We start from the raw sequence: 23,219 nt of genomic DNA on the forward strand, positions 1-23,219 counted from the left end.
ATGATTGTAATATGAAGATCTTCACCCTCTGAGGCTGGCACCTCATTGTGTCATCACAGTGTCTTCAAGAGCTCCATCAAAAGCACCCACTCCTCGCCTGAATTGCAGTCTCAGGGCCCTACATTCATCCCATCTTCAGGGTACACAGATACCTAGCCATGCTGTTGACTGACTGGGGAATTGTGCTTACAGTATTGAAGACTGGGGCTTTGCCGTCACTGCCACAAAGGTGGGTATTTCCGGGGAGGCCACACACCTGAGTAGTGCTGCTGGAGACAAGGCCCTGTGGTTTTCCCCCTGCGGTGAACGCCAGATGGGGGCATGAGGTACACAAACCACCTGCGCCTTACCTCCCCTGGGCCTTCTCAGCCCGGGAGCGGCTCTCGGGCCGCACACCACTCGCCAGCGCAGACACCGCACCAGGCTCCGTGCCACAGCAGTGCGGGCAGGGGCAGAGCGCGGGCAGCGCACCCAGGTCCCCCAGCCCCGCCACCAGCCAGCGCTCTGCTCCCAACGCCGGAGCCGCGACCCCAGCACTAGGGGGACCGCGCGGGCAGCAGCGGGCAGCGCTCCCGGGGCAGGGGCTCTGCTCTGGGGCTCGTCCCCAGGCCCATGCCCAGGTCGCCGGGCGCCGCGCTGGGCAGCCCCCTTTGGCGCGGCCCCCGCCTCCCGTAACGACGGGGTGAATCGCGGCACCTGGGCCTCTCGCGGCCCGTAACACCCCGGAGCGGCTCGCGACCGAGCGATGGGGCACGGGGAGCCCCCAGACCGCCCGGAGCGCGCGCGAGAGGTGGGCGCGGAGGGGAGGGGTCCAGGGCTGCGGACAAGGAGGAGCGCGCGAGCGCGGGGCCGCGCCGAGGAGAGCAGCGAGAGCTGGGCCCGCGCGGACGGGGCGGGACAGGGCAGGGAGTCGCGGGCGGGGCAGTCCCTGGGGGAGCGGGGGAGAGGCGGGGCGGTCCCCGGGGGGCGCGGCAGGGAGCGGAGGCGGGGCCAAAGGGGCGGGGCGGGGCGGTCTTCCCAGGCCCGGCCCCGCCCCACCGCCGCCATGTTGCGGCCGTTGCTGCCCGGCGCTGGGTGAGGCCTGTGCGGGCCCCGGAGGAGCTGCCTGCGCTGGTAAGTGCGGCTCGGCCGGGCCGGGCACTGACCCCCGCGGACGGACCGAGCCCCACGCGGACGGACAGCTCTCTGCCCTGACAGACGGACACCAACACCCCCCGCGGGACTCGCTACTGCCCGCTCCCCTCCCCCAGTCCGCGGGACAGGCGGACACCCCCCCGCCGACCCCTGGGTGAGCAGACAGACAGACTGACGTGACTCTCCTGCCAGCCCCATGGGGCCGCACAGACAGGCGGACTCCCGCCAGCCCCACAAAACACTTCCAGCCCTATGGACAGGAGACCGCCTAATCTGCCCTGCCCACGCTGTGGGGCGGGCGGACGGACAGACTGACTGCACATCCCGCCCTAGGGAATGGCTGTGACTGTACCCTGGCCTGCCTGGCCCCACAGAGATCTTCCCTGGCCGGTGGGACAGGCACTGCTGCCTGCTGGGGGCAGAAGACTTCTCCCCTCTGCCTCCCGCCTGGGACGAAGGCCACTGAGCAGTGTGTGTGGCCTTCCCACCGGGATGGCCCATCTGGATCCTGGGGGTTGGCTTTAGCCTAACAGTATTGCTCTGGGGGTTAGTCTCTTTTTTTTCTTTTGATCTTGAAGCTCTTGATGAAGGTAGGTAAGTGGGAGGTTCCTGCTTCATAGTGGGGGGAAACAGGCACAGAGCAGTTTTAGTGACTTGCCCAAAGGCACACAGCAAGTCACTGGCAGAGTAAGGGATAGAGCCCAGAAATTGCCACTTCCAGACCAGAGTTTGGTCACTTAGAGCAGAGGTTCTCAAACTTATTTTGTAGATAGACCCCTTTTCAAATACAATGTTAATCACGGCCCTCCAGCTGAGAAACTGCTTGGCAAAGGTATATGTGTACTTCACATAAACACGTACTGTTAGTAATGCTTTAAGAAAAAGAGTACAAGAGCACTTACAGGTATCAGTGAGATGGGTGTACCTGCTTCTTATTGGAGAGTCTGTCTATCCTTGGCGTGATGGTTGACATTTTGCAGACCCCATGTGCAGTTTCTAAGGACCCATGAGGTCCCTGGACCCTAGTTTGAGAACTGCTGGCCTAGAGCAGAACTGTCTACCCAGACTGTGTGGTGAATGAACAAGCCACATTCACACCAAGCCATGTAAATTAAGTTGACCAAGGAGTTTGTTTTGGGACCTGCCTAGTCTGTTCTTTTACTCTGTGTCCTGTATTTTACTGTATATTAACATTTTGAAGCCTGAATCCACCCCTACATGTTGTGGAACCTTCCAATTTGACTCTCCCATCTGACTAATCTTTCTGTCCCTTTAGTATCTGCAAACCCACTCCCTCATGACATTCCCTTGACAAATGTCTCCTTCGACAAACTCGGCTTCATCTTCTACTGCCAGTTGTTGTACACTCTCTGTGTTTACTAAGTCCCTGATCCTGATCTCCAAGTTCTTTGAAGGTACTCTGCTGGCAAAGAGACTTTGCCTTCCCCCACTGCCCTGTCTAAAAATTAAGCCTGGCTTTTGGGCTTGAGAACTCCCATATAGAGCTGCCATTGGTTGGTATTTTTCTATTGTCCTTTAACTTGCACACTTCTAAATACTTAGCTTTTTAGGACTGTAACCTACCTTGGTATAACTGTGTTTTCATACTTTAATATTAGATGGCAATCTTGAACTTCCTCTTTGAACAGAATATTACATGTTGCTATAAAGTCTGCGGGACCTATTGCAGATCTCAAAAGGTCCACAGAAATAATGCTCCCAGTGAAAAGTTAGTGTAGTGTGCATGTGGGGCATTGATATTACAGTAACTCCTTTGGAATTCAAAGTGTATTGGAGCTTAGATGTTGCAAAGGGCCTTGTGAGTTTACAGTTCTACCTGACCCACAGTTCCTTCAGTGCTCAAGAGTTTAAGAGCTAAGATCTTTGTCTCCCTTTGTTCCCCTGTGCCTTCTTGTTGAAATGTATATTCTTGCTTGTTTGGTTTTTGGCCAATGAAACATATGCAGACTTGGTTATTGTGCAAGTAATTGTCATTTATCAGCCTGTATGATGACCTGTTACATGTCTGTGCAAATTTCTACTTCTTCCATTTTTTTAAGTTGTAATTTAAAAATTTCTGTCCCCATACTTTTTTCACCCATTCCAGTGACAAGCAGTCACATTATATAAGAATGATAAATGTTCATTATTCAGTAATGCAGAAGGTACAATAGAAACTTTAATACATTGAATTATAACTTGATTCTCTTTTCAGTATTTAGGAATACACAGAAATATTTGGCACTTTACTTCTCTTTAAACTTTTGGTTATTTTAAAATCTTTTTAACTGGAAATGTTCAGTTTTCTCCAGATTCTGAGTCTGATTCTGCTTTACTCTGAGAAAATATAACATCATATCATCTTACAATAAACTTTTATGAAGAAATATTGCAATATGAGCGAAGGAGAGACTTATACTCTGTACAACAGAGACAGTATATAAATTAAGCTGCTGTGGGACTTAAATATGTACACAGACTCTCCTGCAAACACTAGACTATTTCCCATAAAGCTTTATGTGGTGAGTCCCGGTTCTTGTCGTACTCTAGTTATCTAGGACCAAATTTTTAAATGTCCCTAGGCACCTAAAGTGGCAGATAGGTGCTCGCGTACATTTTCAAAAGCTTTTAAAGAGCTTTTGAAAATCCCAGTAGGTACTTAAATCCTTTTAAAAACCTGGCCCTTGGTCCCCTCTCTAGTTGAAAATAAGTCTGTAATCTTTGTCTGCATTGCTTATTAGGGAGCCCAGTCTGTGTGATGCTTCTGACATGTATGGAGCCAAATATAGTGCTCTGAAACATTCTAGTTTTCAGTACAAATTGGTGGACTGCTGTCAGAGTCTACCCTCACTTGAAACTGGGCGGTTTCAAAGTGAGGACCCGCATGTCTTCCCCCCACCCCAAAATCCTAGGGTAGGTCTCCCCTTCGGCTGCCACCACCCGGTCAATTCCGTGGGCCGGGACACCCCTGTTTCATAGTGCTCTGAAACATTCTAGTTTTCAGTACAAATTGGTGGACTGCAATCTGCAGATTTAGCTAAAGCTAGGAAAAGGAGATGCAACAGGCCAGGAGGTTAGACTGCGTACCATGCTGTTCATGAAATCTTTTGTTTAAAGTATTCAGTATATAAGTCTTGGTGCACTGAAATCTTTTAATCATAGAAAGTTTTATGTGCTTTAAATGATGTGGTGATTTACTTTCTGTACATAGACATGGGTATTATGCTGTAAGGAATGAACAGTCTTCATTGTATAATTACTTGTGTGCCAGAAACTGAAGGATGTCTGGTCTTATCTTCCAGCTGGCACAGACTTTTCCCTCCAAAAGTAAGGGAAGAGCCTACAACCATGCTTCTTGCCAGCAGCTGTAGTCCTCATGGTGCATGATAACTCCTCATTGACTGGCACTGTTCTTAAGCACTGTATGGATCATCATCTGAACTTCCAAGGGCTTGTCTAAATACAGAATTACACTGGTTTAACTAAAGGTATGGTCTTAAACTGGTACAAACCCCTGTGTAGATGCTCTTATTTTGCTTTAGTTTAGCTCAGTTAGAACAGGCTTAATCTAACCCAAAGTTAGCCACTCTTAAACCAAAAGAAGTATCCATAAAGCCTTTTCACTGGCTTAAACTACATTTTAAAACCTTTAATTAAACCAATGCTCTTTGTTTGTAGACAAGCCCTAAATTTAGTAAGCCTGACACTAAAATGACATTTTCCATTCTCATATTGTTCACTCTGCTTCTGTGTGATATCCCTTCCTCACCCTCATCTCTGCCCAGTCTGTATCTGTCTTCTCTGTTTAGTTTTTAAGCTCTTTGGGGCAGGGACCGTCTGCTACTCAGTGTTTGTACAGAGTCTAGCACAATGAGGACCAATTCTTCATTGGTCCTGAGGCCCCACAATAATTCATGTGATTAATGATTAACTTAGTTTTGTCTCACTACAAAAGTGGTAGAGTGGGGTGAAGAGAGAGCAAAGACCATTCGGTATGTTCCATTGTTTTGTAACAAAGTGCAATGTTTAGTTGTTAGTTCACATAGAAGTTGTTCCTTGTACCAGCTTTATGACTTCTAGGCATGATTCTTTATTTGTACTCAGGCAAAACTCCTCAATGATTTTATTAGCTAATTAAGGACTATAGGATTGGCCCTCTTACAGTAATCCCCAACTGAGTGCTCAAGGTGCTGCTGTACACAACATACTAAAATATTTAGTAAAGACTTTTTTATTATTTAGGTTGTGCTGGCAGAAACCAGGGCTCTCATTTTTCAATGCTGTTTCTCTTGGGCTAGCCAATTGCTTCTGGCTTTTCTCCAGGTGATTGGCAGTACTAAATACTTCAGGTCTGGCTTCACTGTAACTTTCCAGGAAGTAACAGCTTGTGTTATTTGCAGATCATACTAGTTTCTCTTTTGAGTTTGTCCAGAGGTATCCATTCTGTAATGCTTGAGGCCTTATGTTGGTGGTCCTTGAGGGTGACCGTGTTTGATCAATTGAAGAGTGCTCCCTGAGCCATGCCCTGTGATTTTTATTTTTTACACTGAAGTGTTTGGATCAGCCCTATACCTATGGGAGGAGGAGGTAGGGGGCACTGCCCTTCACAGCTTGTCCTGTAGCTCCAGGAGCAGCGGCTGCTGCAGCTACCCCACTGGCTTCCTGTTGGGTTGCAGGGGAGGGACAGGAGAGTAGCATCAATTGCTTCATTAGCTGCTTTCCCCTCAAGCTATGGGAGCCCTAGGGAGAGCAGAGTTGGAGTTTGACTGACTATAGAGGACACCTAGGAAAGAATCATAGAATAGAATATCAGAGTTGGAAGGGACCTCAGGAGGTCATCTAGTCCAACCCCCTGCTCAAAGCAGAGCCAATCCCCAGACAGATTTTTTTCCCCAGATCCCTAAATGGCCCCCTCAAGGATTGAACTCACAACCCTGGATTTAGCAGGCCAATGCTCAAACCACTGAACTAGCCCTCCTGGATGTGCCCCTCTCCTACACAGCCACCTAGGGCAGTATAGGAGTGGGGGATGAAGAGAAACTGAGAACTACCAACTTACAGCTCCCTGATTCTCTGCCCAAGCCCAGGTTAAGGCAGGCTCCCAGCTGTTCTAACTTGCACCAGCTGCCAGTAGTCCCAAGGAACCATACACCAAGTGGGGTAGCAGAGCACAGCACATAGCAGCTACACCCCTCCCAGCCTGGCACAGCTGTACTAGGGGAATGTAGGAGACAGCTGGATGCCCACTGGGGGCTCCTCTATGTTGGGAATCCAGAGCAGGGTATTTGCAGGTGGCTTATGCTGCCTGAGCAGTTTATAGGGAGCAGAACAGTAGAGGATCTTCCCCAGTCTTGATTGCAGCCCCTTGGCCTTTTAAAGTAAAACATTAGGCCCTGTGGCCAGAAAGGCTGAATGGCACTGAGTTAGTCCATCTACAAATGAACAATAAAATCCCACAGTGTTTAAACTGGAAGTTTAAGTGATAGCATGTTGAAAGTTCTCATCCTAGCTTCCCTGTAGTGGCTAGAGGCCTAATTTTTTTCTTCATCAGTTAGAGTAAATCCAAGTAAGAGTTTAATAGACATTTTTTCCAGAGACAAACTTTGATAGTGTCTTTCGCTTTCAGTTGCAGCTTTCATCATGGGCGACATGAAAACCCCGGACTTCGATGACCTTTTGGCTGCTTTTGACATCCCAGACCCAACTAGCCTTGATGCCAAGGAGACCATACAGTCAACTGGTGAAGAGAACGAAAATCACTTAAAGCCATCAGGAATTTGTATAGATGAAAATGTGTCCTTGTCCCACTCAGTGCCGGCGCCTGATACCCCTGTTGTGAGTGTTATTGTGAAGAACACAAGTCGTCAGGAGTCCTTTGAAGCAGAAAAGGAGGGGAATCACCTTGGAGCTGGCCTGTTACACAATGGGTTCCGTGGGTCTGATCTGCCATCAGAGGCTCACAACTTAGTGCACAGTTATGGGAAATTTGATTCTGCTTTTATTAATGGTGATAGTTCGAAAAACTATTCTGAAAAACTGGACCAATCAAAGTCAGAACCTTTACCCACATTCAGTCAGTTCAGCCCTATCTCCAGCCCTGAACCGGAGGATGCTTTCAAAGAGAACAGTATTGATGATAAACCAAAACATGCCCAAACTCCATATTTCCCACCAACTCCAATATATATTCCAACTGCGGCTTCAGTTCTAGATTCACTTAGGAAATTACCAGAGCCAGAATTGAGTATGTTTGATCAATATTGTAAAAAAGAACAAAAGATGGAGATTCATAGCCAGCAAGAAAATAGGCTGGAATTGAGCAGAAAAGAACAAGACAGAGTAGCAGAGAAATTTGTAGAATCCAGCAAAGATCTAGTGGATACAAACAACTTCCTTGGAGAAGGCTTGGCATTTGGAAGCTTCCACAACAATAACTTGAAGGAAAGCCGAGGGTCTATGCCCGAGGTGAACTTTTCTTCATCAATCCCACCTCGCCAACGTCTAAAGCCAGCTCACTCAAAATTGTCATCTTGTGTTGCTGCATTAGTAGCTCTTCAGGCCAAAAAAGTTGCATGTATTCCAAAAGAAGATCAAACAAGTCTTACAAAAGAACCTTCTGGCCATTTTAAAGATGGCATGAAAGGAAGCCCCAAAATGCCTAAGTCACCAAAGAGCCCAAGAAGCCCCCTAGAGGTGGTAAAAAAGGCCAACAAGCAGCCCGAGAGTCCTCGGAGTGTATGCAGTGATAGTAGTGGAAAAGGCTCTCCCTCCATGGCAGCTGGCTCTCCGCCAGCTATTCCCAAAGTTAGAATAAAAACTATTAAGATGTCTTCTGGTGAAATTAAAAGAACTGTAACTAGAATCTTGCCAGAAGCTGAAGAGTTGGGCAAATCCCCTGAGGAGACATGTGCAGAAGGTTCGGCCACGGAAGAGTTTACTAAGTCCTTCCCTTCACCTGATACTAATGCAGTCACAGAAAATGAGGCAATCAAGGGTTCCACCAAAAATGCAGCTGCCACAGGTGTTCAAGTGTCAAATGTTGTGAGCCCCTGTATAGATGATGTGAAAACAGAGACTACTGACAACGGCACACCCAATGTGTCTTCGTCTCCCCTGCCAAACTGTGGCAGTGATGCCATAAAAATAGGTAATGTGGGTCAGCAGCCCAACAAGAGGCAGCAGCAGGGTACTGTGACGCAGCCATCTAACCCCCCCACTTCCAGCCTCCTTCCCAAAGCCGTACATCTAGCAAATCTCAATTTAGTTCCACACAGTGTTGCTGCTTCTGTCACAGCAAAATCCTCTGTGCAAAGGCGAAGTCAGCCTCAGCTAACTCAAATGTCAGTGCCACTGGTGCATCAAGTAAAGAAAACTGCTCCTGTAATTGTGGAGGAATTTAATAAAGTACTAAACAGTAACAATCTTGTGCCAGTATATTCTCCAAACCTCAGCCCACCACCTGACAGCAATATTCAGTTGCCTGCATCTGGGTATTGTTGCCTGGAATGTGGAGATTCATTTGCCTTAGAAAAAAGCCTAACTCAACACTATAGTAGACGAAGTGTCCACATTGAAGTCATGTGTACTCAGTGTTCAACTCTGCTGCTGTTCTTTAACAAGTGTAGTTTGCTTAAACATGCAAGAGAGCACAAGAGCAAAGGATTGATTATGCAATGTTCTCAGCTGTTAATGAAACCAATTTCCTTAGATGAAATGTTTTCAGCTTCTCCTACAAACTCTTCAGTGTCTTTGGCCCCTCAGACTTTGTATTTCCCATCTCCTTCATGTAAACCCAGTGCTACATCAGGAAGTGGGATAGGAATCTCTATCAACACTCACCCAGCCATGCCTCTGTATGCAGATCCATTGAGACTAATCCGTCATGGACTAAAGTGTCTTGAATGTAACAAGCAGGCGCAGGATTATGTTGCTCTAGCAGCACACTTCCAGAGAACCTCAGAAGATAATGAGGGACTGGTAAGTAATTCTTTAAAATCTTAACTCCTTTAAATCCAATAGAAATGTAACTACCATTTGAAAAAGAAAGAAAATAGACGACATAGTTGAAATTGAATTATTTAAACTTGCAATTCTGTATTGGGGTCTGTATGTCAATGTATCTTGTGTCATAAATTTAAGGATGATGATGGAAAGTAAAATAGAAAGCAGCTGCCAGTGAAGTTTTGGGCTGTGTGCGCAACAGCACTGCGTCATGGACTGCAAAGTTGGTGATTTTTCTGTGGCTCTCAGGAGATCGCACACAAGTTTGGTCTTCAGTTCTGAGCACATGAATACCAGACCTAATGACTAGTTACTCACTGTCTATGCTTTGCAGGATGAGAGTGTAAACTGTAAGATGAATTACACAGATTAGTTAGAATCATAGAAACGTAGGGCTGGCAGGGACGTTGAGCAGTCATCTAGTCCAGTCCCCCCCACTGTGGCAGGACCAAGTAAACCTAGACCATCCCTTACCGATGTTTATCCAACCTGTTTATAAAAATCTCCAATGATGGGCATTGCACAACCTCTCTTGGTAACCTGTTCCAATGCTTAACTATCCTTACAGTTAGACAGTTTTTCCTCATATCTAAACTGAATCTCTGTTGCTGCAAATTAAACCATTACTTCTTGTCCTGCCTTCTGTGGGCATGGAGAACAATTGATCACCTTCCTCTTTATAACAGCCCTTAACATATTTGAAGACTGTTGTCAGGTCCCCCCTCAATATTTTATTCTTAAAAACTAAACATGCCCAGGTGGTTTGTTTTTTTTTTTTAAGCCTGTCCTCATAGGTCAGGTTTTTAAACCTTTTATCGTTGTTTTGTTCTCCTCTGGACTCTCTCCAGTTCATCCACATGTTCCTTCATGTGTGGCACCCAGAACTGGATGCTGTATTCCTGCTGAGGCCTTGCCAGTGCCGAGTGGTGCAGTTACTTTCTGTGTCTGAAATACAACAATACTATTAATACTCCCCAAAATATTAGCTTTTCTCACAACTGCATCACATTGTTGCCTCATTCAATTTGTGATCTATTATAGCCTCCCAGAGCCTTTTCAGCAGTACTAGCGCATAGCTAGTTATTCCCCATTTTGTAGTTGTGCATATGATTTGTCCTTCCTAAGTGAAGTACTTTGCACTTGTCTGTATTGAATTTCATCATCTTGATTTCAGAGCTCTTCTAATTTGTCAAGATCATTTTGATTTCTAACAGGGTTTTAAATTCAGAACCAGGTTGGGGAGTCATGTGATCATATTTAATTTCTGATTTTTGTAATGTGTTGAGGTGGGTTTTGTTTGTGCAGCACTTTGAACTCTGGGACCCTGGTAACATACTCAGCCCAGCAAGGCATAAATAGAAAAGGAGAGACTGGAGGTACATCCACACTGCAATTCAAAACCTGCAGCTGGCCCTTGGGGCTCCAGCTAAGGGGCTGTTTAATTGTGGTATAGGCGTTCAGGCTGGAGCCTGGGCTCGAGGACCCTGCAGTAAGATGGTCCCAGAGTTTACACCAGAATTAAACAACCCTTAGCCTGAGCCCTGTGAGTCAGCTGGCACGGGCTATCTGCTGGTGTCTAATTGCAGTGTAGACATACCCTGAGACGCCAGGTGCAGTATCTGCAATAGCATCAGTCTGACAGTTGTGCCAGACTCTTCTTGGCTGTCTTGTGATGAGGCCCATGCCTGCCTAGGGCTTCTGGTGGGACATTAAAGAAGTGGCTTAGCACTTCAGTGCAGTCTGCTTCTCAGCAAGAGACTCAGTTTCCTACGTAATTGAAGACGTTGCTGCCCTGCTCCTTTCCCCTGGGGTTCTTCCTTCTGAGTGATCACTAACCTCCAACTCTAAGGCATGCCACCCTTCAGAGCCTGAGAATCTGTGCAGTTCTACCTCTCCTTTGCCTGCCCTCCCCATAGGTACGAAGGAGAGGGGGATATTCCATTCTTGCACACCAAGACCATGCTGTCTGATTCTTTGAGGGTATGATCGATCATACAGCATCCTTATTAAATACTCACAAACAGCCATAGTTGAATAGGAGGAGAGAACCGTCCTTTCTTTCTCTTTAGAAAAAGGCAACGCCTTCCATATATTTTTGGCTGCCAGAATTACTAAATTGTATGTGCTGGTACGCCCCAGATATAATTCCTTTAATTAGATCGATAAACAAAGACTACAAGCTGTCAGGAGGCTCTGGAAGCATGGCTGACCATTCTTAGCATGGACACATTGAATGATCTAGAGTATACAGCTACAAATCTCTCATTAGAGTGTTCCGCCTAGAAATATTTTAAATTTAAAAAAATATTGCGAGCCCTAAACTGGAGTTTCAGACTTGCTCTGGCCCAGTATAGGAGCTTTAATTTCTTTCTTTCATTTATTTATTTTTTTTAATACCTCTGTTGCTGCAGGGAATGGATTACTTGATCCAGTGTTCTAATCTTAGACAAAGATTCACTGATTTTTAAGGTCAGAAAGGACCCTTAAGATTGTCTGACCTGCATAACACAGGCCAAAAAACCTCAGTTGGTAAAATCTGCCTCAAACCCGTAACTTGGATTTGAGCGAGAACATATAAACTAGAAAGATATGAAGTCTTGATTCAAAAGCTTCAGGTGGTGAAGAATCCACTCCATCTGTAGGTAAATTGTTCCACTGATAAGTTACTCTGACTTAAAAAATTATTTCTAGTCTGAATTTCTCTAACTTCAACTTTCAACCATTGGATTAAAGAGCCATCTACTGTCAGAAATCTCTTACACATGTAAGTACTTGTGGACGATGATCAGGTCATCTTTTAACCTTTTCTTGGGTAAGCTTACACAGATTGAGCTTCTTAAGCCTTTTGGTCTTTGGTCTTTAAATCATTCTTGTAGCACTTTTCTGAATCCTTTGTAATTTTTCAATATCCTTTTGATGTGTGGACACAAGAACTGGATGAAGTATTCCAGTAATAGTCTCACTAATGCCGTATAAAGAGGTAACACCACCTCCCTACTTCTTGATATTTCCCTGCTTGTACATCCAAGGGATGTGTTTGCCCTCTTAGCTACAGCATTGTGCTGGGTGGTTGCTCATGTTCAATTGGTTATCAGTTGTTATCCCCAAGTCTTGTTCAATGTCACTGCATTCCAAGATATGGTCCTCCATCTTGCATGACCTACAGTCCTTGTTCCTAGATGTATGATCTTGCCTTTGGCTGTGTTAAAAGGAATGTTGTTAGTTTGAATGAGCTCAGCTTACCAAGTGATCCACTTCGGGGCATGTAACTGAATAAGCCCCATCTTTATTTACCACTCCACCAATTTGTGTCATCTGCAGGTTTTACCAGCAATGATCTTATATTTTCTTTCAGATCATTGATATTTAATAGTATTGGTGGCAAGACCAGATTGCTGTGGAACCACATTAGAAACACTCTTGTTGAGTAGTGAATTCCTGTGTACACTTACTTTTTATGAGATCTGTCAGTTAACTAGTTCTTAGCCATTTAATAGGGCTACATTGATTTTTATATAGTGCTAGTTTTATATCAAAATGTCGGTCAAATGCCATACAGAAGTCCAAGTATATTAACTTAAGTTACCTTTATCAACCAAACTTGTGTACTCATCAAAAAATTCCGAAGTTTGTTTGACAAGACCTATTTACTGTAAAACCATGTTGCTTGGCAATAATTATACCACCATTCTTTAATTCTTTACTGATTGCATTCCATATCAACCTTTCCATTATCTTGTCCAGGAATGACATCAGACTAACTAGCGTATACTTTGTAGATCATGCCATTTTACTCTTTTTAAATACTGGGACAATATTAGCTTTTTCCAGTCCTTTGGAGCTTCCCCAGTATTCTAGGACCATTAATTAACATTAATGATTCAGAGAGCTCTTCATCCAATTCTTCTAATATTCTTGGATGTAAATTATTGGGTCCTGCAGATTTTAAAATGCTTAATTTTAATAGTTGCTGTTTGTCATGTCTCATAGTTATTGATGGAATGGAAAGTATTTCATTATCCGTGTATGATATAAATATCATCCCTGCTTATATCCAAATACAGAACAGAAATATTAATTTCTGCCTATTTTGCATCATGTTTTGACAGTTTTACTTACCATCCTTATCTTGTGTTGGACCTATATCATTATGATTTTGTTTGTTCCTGATATATTTCAAGAATTCCTTCTTATTGGCCTCAACTCTGCTGATCTTTGACTTTTTTTCGTTGTGGCCTTTAGCATCCCTATCAATTGTCACCAGTCAGGAAATGCAAATTTGTATCCTTTGCTGTTAGCATCCCTGTTTTATCTCTTATTGCTTCTTTCACCTCCTCTCTACACCTTCCTTCTTGATTGGAGAGTTGATTCTAATAAAACATGTTTAAATAATTCAGTTTTTCACATTTCTGAGGGATAATTTTCCTTTTTCGGAGAGTTGCTGAACCTGGTTAACTGCTCTTTTCTATAGTTAGCACTAAGGGTATGTCTCTTCTGCTGAGACTATACCAAAATAGCTATGCTAGCATAACCCTGCATTGTAGATATAACCTTTATTGATGGAAGGGGTTTTTCCGTTAGTATAAGAACATCACCTCTCCAAACAAGGTTAGTTACATTGATGGAAGCATTATTCTGTTGACATAGGCTGTCTGCATTACAAACTTTGCTGATGCAAGTTATGTTGGCATAAAGTTGCTGCATTTAGTATATTGCGTGTGTGATCTTTCCGTTAACGTTGCATATACTCCCCAAGAGTGCTTTTCTGCATGCACAGTGTGGTGCACCATGAGTAGGTATCCCAGTATGCAGATTGTCACCGTCCAATGCACTGTGTTTTGGGAAATTTTGGGGCAGAAACAAGTGGTGCAAGGGGTCAGCTTCCCAGCATGCAACTTTCTCCATCCCATAATGTCATTCAAGGTCTGTAATTTTCGTGCCTTTTTAAAAAATCTCTGGTGAACGTGCTCTCCCCTCCCCACTATCCATCATCTCTGACAGAAGCATGGAACCTGCACAGCTCTGTACTATTGTTATGAGCATTGCAAGCACAAGATGCATGATCCTCTGGAATTTGCAGAGTCACAAGAAGAACCGCATCAGTGGAGAGCATGATGATTTCATGGAGGACAGATTGCTGTGGGGCATAGTGAAAACCAATTCATGGTGGGTGTTGCTGGAGTTGGTGGGCTTCTGGGCCCAAGAAACAATTACTGACTGGTGGGATTGCATCATAATACAGTAGAACCTCAGAGTTACGAGCACCTTGGGAACGGAGGTTGTTCATGCTCTGAAATGTTCGTAACTCTGAACAAAACATTATGGTTGTTCTTTCAAAAGATAGCATTCACATCCCTATTTTGGCACCCAGCTCATCTTGCCCCACAGTACATCAACAGAAAGGGCTACTTTTCTATGGTTATGCAAGTGTTGATGGATCACCAGGGACACTTCACTGACATCAGTGTGGGCTGGTCACAGAAGGTGCATGATGCTCACATCTTTAAGAACACAGGACTGTTAAGAAAGCTGCAAGCAGGTACTTTCTTTCCTGACATGCGGATTAGCATTGAGAATATTGAAATGCCAGTAATGATCCTGTGGAGCTCAGCCTACCCTTGGCTTATGAAGCTCGACAGCATCAAGGAAAGATTCTGCACCTGCTGAGCCTGTAGTTGAATGACCGTTAAATGTGCTTTTTTGGTAGACTAAAAGGAGTATGGCATTGGTTACTCACAAGATTGGATCTCTGAGAGAGAAGTATCTCCATAATTATAGCTGCCTGCTGTATCCTGCATAGGATCTATGAGGCAAAGGGAGAAAAGTTGCTGCTGGGTGGAACGCGGAGGTGGTGTGGTTCTCTGCTGGGTTTGAACAGTCAGACACAAGGGGTATTAAATGAGCTCAACGTGGAGCTATATGGCTGAGGAAGGCCTTGAAAGAGCACTTTAACAGTGATCCCCAGTTAAGTGTTTTGATGGACTGTGTTCCTCCTTGCCCTGCAATTCTGGGGCCTATTAGGAATGGGGGGGATACTTTGGTGTATGTCTATGAATATACACTGTTAGTGCACTTATTAATTTTGTGGTGCTTGCTGTACATTTATAATTATTACACTATCTGTCACTAATCCTATGAGTTATCACACTGCACAATAACAAGGAAGTGGGTGCTTTCAGTACCGCTTGGCATTCTGTTGGGAATTAAAGATTAATTACTTTCCAAAAAATACAATTTTATTGAGTAACATAACCAGTGTGCAAAAAAAAGAAATCTGTACAAATTAAAAGCTAATACATTAAAAACTTAATAAATTAATGAAACAGAACTTAACAAGGGGAAAGAACATTCATGTCCATTTTGGCTACTCATACAACAACTGTGGCTCTCACAGGTCATTGTATATGAAACTGTGGTTGTCCTTACTTTATCCTGCTGTGGAGTGGTAGGGGTAGCAGGGTGGATTTGATTTAAATCACTAGTCAGGAAACTCCATTTAATCATGGATTTCTAAAGTGCATTCTTGTTGGTTATTATAACCTTAATACATATTCTTCACAACTCGTAGATGTAGGTTTCATTTTTAGAAGATACACACTATACATTTTTAGTGATTTATTTTGAAAACTTTTCAGATTAGTTTTACAGGTATATCAGAAAATGAATGATTGTTTGGTTATTTCATTTACTAAAGATAATTGAAGCACATACTTATGTAGTCATTGGGAGGTGAACTATCTCCAATTCAACAGCTAATCATTAATATGTGGAGGATTTTCTTGCCATGCTGTATTAGGAGAACATCACCAGGCAGACATTTAAATTGTTTTATTTAACTAAAACAACAACGTTATGTATTCTGGATTTTTTTCTTCAACAGCAAACCTATAATATTTTAACAAAACAAGCATATGCATTTTGGAATTTAAACATTTGAGTTTTTTAAAACCAGGTTTATTTTTGTTAAAATTCTTTAACTAAAATAGTTAAAGGAAATATTTAAAACAAAAAATAAAAATTAAATTGACTGTCAGCCAGGTCAACATGAGAAACTTAAAATATTGGCTTCTACAGCTAACTCAGTCGTCTTCACCGTCATTTTCCTGTTTGTTCATAATCTGGAAAAGAAAAACAAGCTTTCCTGCTTTTTCAGGTCCCAAACGATTTCTCAGTCCAAAGGAAGAAAATATTCTTTCTACACCAGCAGAAGAAGCTACTACTGTTAAAAGTGAGATTATCACTTCAACAGTCTCTAAATCCAAGTGCTTAAGTGACTTCCACCAGTTCACTGGTGTGACTTTCTTTAAAACATCATCAGAAAACATATTTCTTGAGTGGTTCACCCTTAGCTCTGAAGTTTATTATAGTTGACATTATGGAGGGATGATTGCTGGATGTCCATGTCATAGCCAACTCCTCTTCTTCAGCAGTTAAGATTTGACCCTAATACCAAGTATTGAGAATATTTGCAAGAAAATGAGCTAGAAACTGTGCTTCTCCCATTTGTTTTTTTAATGCTTGTAATTTAACTCTCTCATTGCGTATTTCTCTTTTTAAGATTTCACTCAGTTCCTTTCAAATTTCAGCAGTGTCAGCACTAAAACAGCAGTTTCCCTGCATTTTGTTCAAGGCTACAGAAATAGGTTTCAGGGTACTCAGCATGTGTTCAACATTTGTGTTAAACCTAGTGTTGAGAACTTTGGTTGTGACAGTGACGTCTTTTTTTTCACTATTTTGTTCACAAACTGTCATGAGATTAGGTCAGTTCTTGATATAGTGCTCAAAACAGTCCACTACTGAGTTCCATCGCACATCTTGTGGGTGAGTTAGCTTGGTTCCTTCCACTTTTTTTCAGCGCAGCTGCTGCAAAGTGGTATTTTGCAATTTCAACAACATTAGCCTTTATTTCTGGAACAAAGTCTTTGGCTAGGAGGTGCATCAAATGAGCACTGCAAGCATATATTAGCTTGGAACACTCTTCTAAATTTCTTTTGATTAAAAAGCATTTTATCAAAAAAATCTGATTTAAATGTAAAATCCTTTTTTAATTTTTATCCACCCTGAGGGGTAGGGATGTGTGTACCTTGATGCCATGTGGAACGCTGAGAGTGTATGTGTAGGGAGGTGCTAAAATGGAGTTCTCCATGGATGGTAAAGGGAGGGAGGCTTGTGATTGTTGAACCTGTAGGCTCTACAAGAGTCTGCAGCATCTGTTTGTTTGTTTGCTTCTGGAGAAGCCCATTATGTCTAGGTGCAATTCCCTTTCCTGCTGTGACTCCTGGGCCTTTCTCCTGGGCCTTTTTTCTGGTCTTGTCTGCTCCTTCCTTCTCCACGCAGTCTGCAGTAGTCACCCTCCAGGCCTTCTGCTCATGGTCTGATGTAGCACTTGCTCTCATGATCTTGCTGAACATGTCACCTTGAGTCCTCTTCTTTCTTCTCCTTATCTGGCATGGTTGCAATAGCAACAGCTAGAGATAAAATTCAGAGGTACCATTTTCATTGTAAGCACAATGGAAAGCAAAAGTTAAGGTTCAGAACTCCCTTCCGTTGCTCCCCTAAAGTCTGAAATAAAACGTACTTATTGACACTTCTGCTTGGGAGTGTTTGTGCACAGCATCACCCATAGCATCAGTCATGGTGAATATGGCCCACCAGGGGTGAAGGAAGGAAATGGATCATTCTGGTCACAATTGTTAACTCCACTGCTTAGGGGTCACGGAGACCAAAAGCGGCCCCTCCCCACTTAAAAATCCAGCAATTTTTTTGCAATACCTTTTCCTGATTGTCCAGCTTGGTATGCACACATAGCAGCTCTTTTGGTGTGTGCAACTTCCTGGCCAACCATTCTGGCTACGCACTCCAGATACGCTCTGACCTGGAGTAGACAGGAGACACTGGATCTCCTGGGACTGTGGGGAGAAGAAGCTGTGCAGGCATAGCTATGGGCCAGCTATAGAAATGTGGACGTCTATGAGCAGATTGCATGGGGGATTCAGGAAAAAGGGTACAACAGGGATTAGCAGCAGTGCCATCTGAAAGCCAAGGAACTGTGGTAGGCACACCAGAAGGCCATGGAGGCCAACAGTTAATCCAGTGTCGAGCCACAGACCAACTGTTTTTACCAAGAGCTATGTGCAGTACTTGGCAGAAACCTCACCACCACCTAGACCATGGTGGATAACTTTGCGGGGTCTCAGACACAGATAGTTATCTGCTCTTCATTCCTCTGAAGAGTTATACAGAGCAGTTTTTCTGTATGCAGTGATATCCCTAGAATCCTCCTGATAGATCCCAATGAAATTTTCATGGAGGTCCTCTGCAATCCTCTCCTGCAGGTTTCTAGAGATGGCAGCCTTATTTCTTCCTTTGCAGTTGGATACGTTCCCACACCTCTGCATGAACATGAGATAATAAAAGGAGTTGATGAATGGATTCAAGCAGAGCAAGGTAGGTGTGGATAGAATGATGGACAAAGAAGATGGTCATAGGCCCGTTGTACACTAGAAACTTTGCTGGCATTGCGGTGTTGGTTAGGGGTGGTATGTTTTTTTTGGAGGCGTGTATACCAGCAAGAGCCGCATTGCAAATGCAGTGATTCTGGCATAAAAGTGCCTTTGCCAGTATAGCGTATCATGTTGCCGAACCATATAACCTGTACAAGCACTCTTTAGCTGGTATAAGCTCTGTCTACACTCGGAAGTTTTGCTGATATAGCTTTACTGCCAAACCTCTTCTGATGTAGATCTGGCCTTAGTAGCCGTTGGAGGAGAGTGATGTGGCTGTCATAGAGGCCAGAAAGGATTACAATAATCAAGATGGCTTGATTATTGCAACTTTCTATACTTAGGAGTGAAATCCAATACGCTGAGGAGGCTAAATTGGTCCAGAATGTAACGATTTGTCTGCTCAGTAATGCAGAATACCAAGAACACATCATCCTAATTCATAGCTTCCCACTCTGGTTCCCCATTGGACACAGTTCAGTTCATTTTCACTGTACTGACTTTTAAAGCCCTGCTTGGTGTTGGTGATCTTAGGTAGTTCATGCCTTTTCTATGGTGCTGAACCTCCCATGATGGCTTCACATAATTAGAAAAATGAAACTGTTACCAAATTGGGAAAGACTCCTATCTGCGGGTGAAAAGTCTTACAGGAGCCAGATGAAGGCTATCTAGCTTGTTTACAGACTAAAAAAGAATTAACTCTGCTCTGTCCAAGTTCAGAACTAAATGCAATAGCCCTCATTTCAATTTGGCCGCCTTTTGGTAACAATCATAATGCAGCAGCATACTTGCATCTCACATTACATTTTTTGGAAAAAATAGGCTATAACTGGTAGGTGCGGAAGAGACTTGTGTTAATTTCTTTGTGGAAGATGTTCTAATACTACAGTAATGGTCACTCTTGGAAAAACCCAGCCAGATAAATCCTGAGGGCCTAAATGAGTTTCACCTGTGTGGACCAAAAAAAAAAAAGAGGCAGGACCATAACTGTTCTGGAAACGGCAGCAGCAGGATTTGGATACAGCTTAGATGGGAAAAGAAAATGAGGGAGAAAGGAGTCTGAGAACTCCCATCTTACAGGCTGACTAAAAGTGGGGAGTGGAGAGGTTTTTGGAGAAATGATCAAGTGTTTTTATGCCATGTTGAGGTTGGCAGAAAAATATATGTAAAAGCCTGTGTCCGAAGTTGTCCAAAGTATGTCAAAGATAACAAATCCAGTTTGACCTGTTACATAAAATAAGCAAAAGGCAGACTGCTACTAAATGGATGTGTATTGAGGTAAGAAAACTGACTAGAGGTCTTCAAGTTTCTGCTGTGGACACAGGTTGGAATAACAGTTAGCTGAGAGATTCCAGAAATAGAAAGAAGTGGACATAATAACTGAATTTATCGTTTGATTGGGTCATCTTAATGGAGTGAAGTTGCTGCTGCTTTTTCTGGGAGTCACTTGGTTATTTGCATAAGCTTTTGGATTGAATAGTTTTGAAGGAGGAACTTATTTGTAGTAAAGGGAACAAGCTTCACAGCACGATTGCCACTACCTATTGGGAACCAGGAATCAACCCATACCACTACTAGGCCTCTGACTAGGTTTGGGGTAGTGAGTGTGGGAGCTTATAAAGGTGCAGAAATAGTGCTGTTTAGTGAGGAATATATCCAAACTGAAAGAGAGAGCTTGTACAATCTCAGGAGTTTCCTCAGAGACGTTCAGGGATCAGGAGCAGAAGTGGAAGTTAGAATGAGCTAGGTTTGGGGGGTCTTAGGATGGACTTTGCAGTTGGACAGAAGAATAAAAAAACAGGAGGGTAGAGGAAAGAGTGGAGTGGAAGGATTCAGAACAGTCAGAAGAAAGTATGGGCAGGAACATACTGAGAGTTGCGTGGAGTAAGTGGATTGGTGGTCACAAAGGGGCAGATTTGGGGCATAGCCAAAGAGGATGAGGTGGTGAGCAGAGTGGGAATGTGGAAATCAAGAGGTTAGAGAAGCAGAGTTTAGTGAATATGGTCAAATGAATGACTGACTATTTTAGCAAACAGAATTCTTGACCCAGGTTTCAGGGTGGTGGGAAGCTAAAGGGTCAGAAGGCTTCCATGATGTCCCAGTAATGGTTGAGGATTGTGAGGAGAGGAAGAGGAGGAGGATGTAGCAGGAAATTCAGAATTACGGCTGTTGGAGCAGTAGAAATGCCTGTAGTTAGGAGTGCTTTGAATTTCTTTCTCCGTCAAACTTCAGCCTTTTGTGCTGAAACTTAACTGGTGTCACTCCCTGGAAGTTTTCTGTCAGTGTAGGAACAGCTCCTCCCCAAAGGACATTAGCTACGTTGGCACATACAGGGGCTGGGGAAGAGGGGTGTTGGCATATTGGTTGATCAGGGGTGGCTTTTTTTCCTACACTCCTGACCAACATAATTATGCTGATATAATTTCTACATTGAGACCAAGCCAAAAATACCCTTGTGCAATCTTAATTCTCAGTTCATGAATGAATGGCTTTTGTAGCGGGCTGGTGAATATCCTTGTTTTTTAAAAGTGAGAGTCTGGAGGGGTTAATGTTGGGCAGGTGAGGAAGAATAAGGGAGGCAAAGGGCCATGGAGGGCATTGGGAAAAGGGACATGGGTAAGGCAAGTTGAGTGGTAGGGTTGTGGGAAGAAGGGGTCACGAAGAGATGGAAAAATGTGGAGGATTGTGCTCATGGGAGGGCAGAGGAGTGAAGTGGTAAGGAAAAAGACAGGGTGGTGGATGGATTAGGAGTGTAATGGGAATACCTATCTCATAGAACTGGAAGGGACCTCAAAAGGTCATCAAGTCCAGCCCTCTGCCTTCACTAGCAGGACCAAGTACTGATTTTGCCCCAGATCCCTAAGTGTCCCCCTCAAGGATTGAACTCACAACCCTGGGTTTAGCAGGACAATACTCAAACCACTGAACTATCCCTCTCCCCTATATACTTGGTGGAGGGGAAACTGGAGTAGGTGTTGGGAAGTGTTAGGAAAGGGGTTCTCAAATTGGGGGTTGGGACCCCTCGGGGTCATGAGGTTATTACATGGGGGGTTGCGAACTGTCAGCCTCCACCCCAAACCCCGCTTTGCCTCCAGCATTTATAATGGCGTTAAATATATTAAAAAGTGTTTTTAATGTATAAGGTGGGTCGCACTCAGAGGCTTGCTATGTGAAAGGGGTCACCATTACAAAAGTCTGAGAGCCCCTGTGTTAGGATAAGGGATTGGGTGGGGCAACAGATTGCAAAGGGCAAATGGAACCAGTTGGAAAGAAGTTCCAGTGGTGGGGGGAAAAGTCCACAGCTAGGAAACTTCCCTCCAAGGGCTGAGTTTCTAAGTTCTAGGGAGTCCCTGTAAATGTTCTGTGGTGATTGCATTGCACAGGAAGCCTCACATCCTTGTGGGAATGTTTCAGATCAGAGTAGTTTTTGTGGGTTTTTAAAAGCATCTTCCTACACCCGAGTGTGTAATTGTATGGAATAAGGGTGCTAAGTAAGAACTGAGTGGGATAAAATAATGGCAATTATGACCAGGGTTTCCATATATATTGTAGCAGCAATGTTTGATACGGAAACTATTTCTCCCCTCAGAATTGTCTGAATCTAAGCTTCCTTTTCTTTAAGTGCCTAGCTCCTGCTGCAAAGAAGTGTGTGTGTGTGTGTTTAAATTCCGAGTATGAACTGAATGTAACTAATACAGTGATATCTCTGTGATGTTATGATTGTGATATATCATCTCATTGGAAGGTGACATGGCCAGAAAGAGTTAATTAACTCTCAGACTGACCTGACCCATAGGTGAACCTTAAAGACTGGTTAGGAAGATATGTAAATGAATAGAGCTTTGAAATGCAAGTCTGCATTGTTAGAGGTAGAAGGGTAGATGTTTGCTCAGGGCTTGTGATGTAAGCAAACAAGTCTTGTCTATTGCTATAGTTTTAATTCAAAGATCAAAAAAGAAATATTAACATTTATGATGATACTTGAGTGAAATAGTATTATTGTCTATATGTCTCTTTGAAGGTTGTAGTAACCTGTATCTGAACTGTTTAATGGATAAATTACCCTGTGCTAATTGCCAGGATGTTTGGAAGAAGGAGAGTTAGGCCTTTTGTTTTCTCAGGCAGAAAGGCTGCTGGAAATGTATAAGAACCCTGGGACATGATTCTACTTCATCTCAGATCTGCTTTGGGTTTCAAGAGGGGGAAACCTTAAGCCATAAGGATTGAGATCCCCAGTCACTGACTGGAGTCACCCTGAATATGGACATTGGACTATAACCTATAGACTATATCTAAAAGGACTTTTGGCAACTACAAGCTCACCTCTGCTATGCATCTGAACCTCAAGAATTGAATTCAAGTCTGTATGTATGTTGATCTTTTAACCAACACACTCCCTCTCTTTTTTCTTTTTTTAATAAATTTTAGCTTAGTTAATAAGAATTGGGTATAGGCGTGTATTTTGGGTAAGATCTAAGTTATAATTGGACCTGGGTATGTGGCTGATCCTTTGGGATTGGAAGAACCTTTTCTTTTATATAATGAGATAAGATTTTCAGTAATCATCATATCTGACAGGTG

At 43.6% G+C, this 23,219-nt stretch overlaps 1 protein-coding gene across 4 annotated transcripts in view; it reads left to right on the forward strand.

Moving 5' to 3' along the window:
• Positions 1-1,011: 1,011 nt before the first annotated feature.
• ZNF592 (zinc finger protein 592) overlaps positions 1,012-23,219 on the forward strand; it is a 96,482-nt gene continuing 74,274 nt past the window's right edge. For 2 of the 4 annotated variants that reach the window (XM_044980815.1, XM_044980817.1), the window contains exons 1-2: positions 1,012-1,113; positions 6,761-9,111. In XM_044980815.1, the coding sequence (XP_044836750.1) occupies positions 6,775-9,111 (2,337 nt within the window). In that variant the 5' untranslated portion in view covers positions 1,012-1,113; positions 6,761-6,774. Of the gene's footprint in view, positions 1,114-4,436; positions 4,623-6,760; positions 9,112-23,219 lie in introns of all 4 variants that reach the window. The other 2 variants (XM_044980814.1, XM_044980816.1) reach the window with 2 other exon arrangements.

This window comes from Mauremys mutica, chromosome 11 (assembly GCF_020497125.1).
Source record: "Mauremys mutica isolate MM-2020 ecotype Southern chromosome 11, ASM2049712v1, whole genome shotgun sequence".
NCBI lineage: Eukaryota > Metazoa > Chordata > Testudines > Geoemydidae > Mauremys > Mauremys mutica.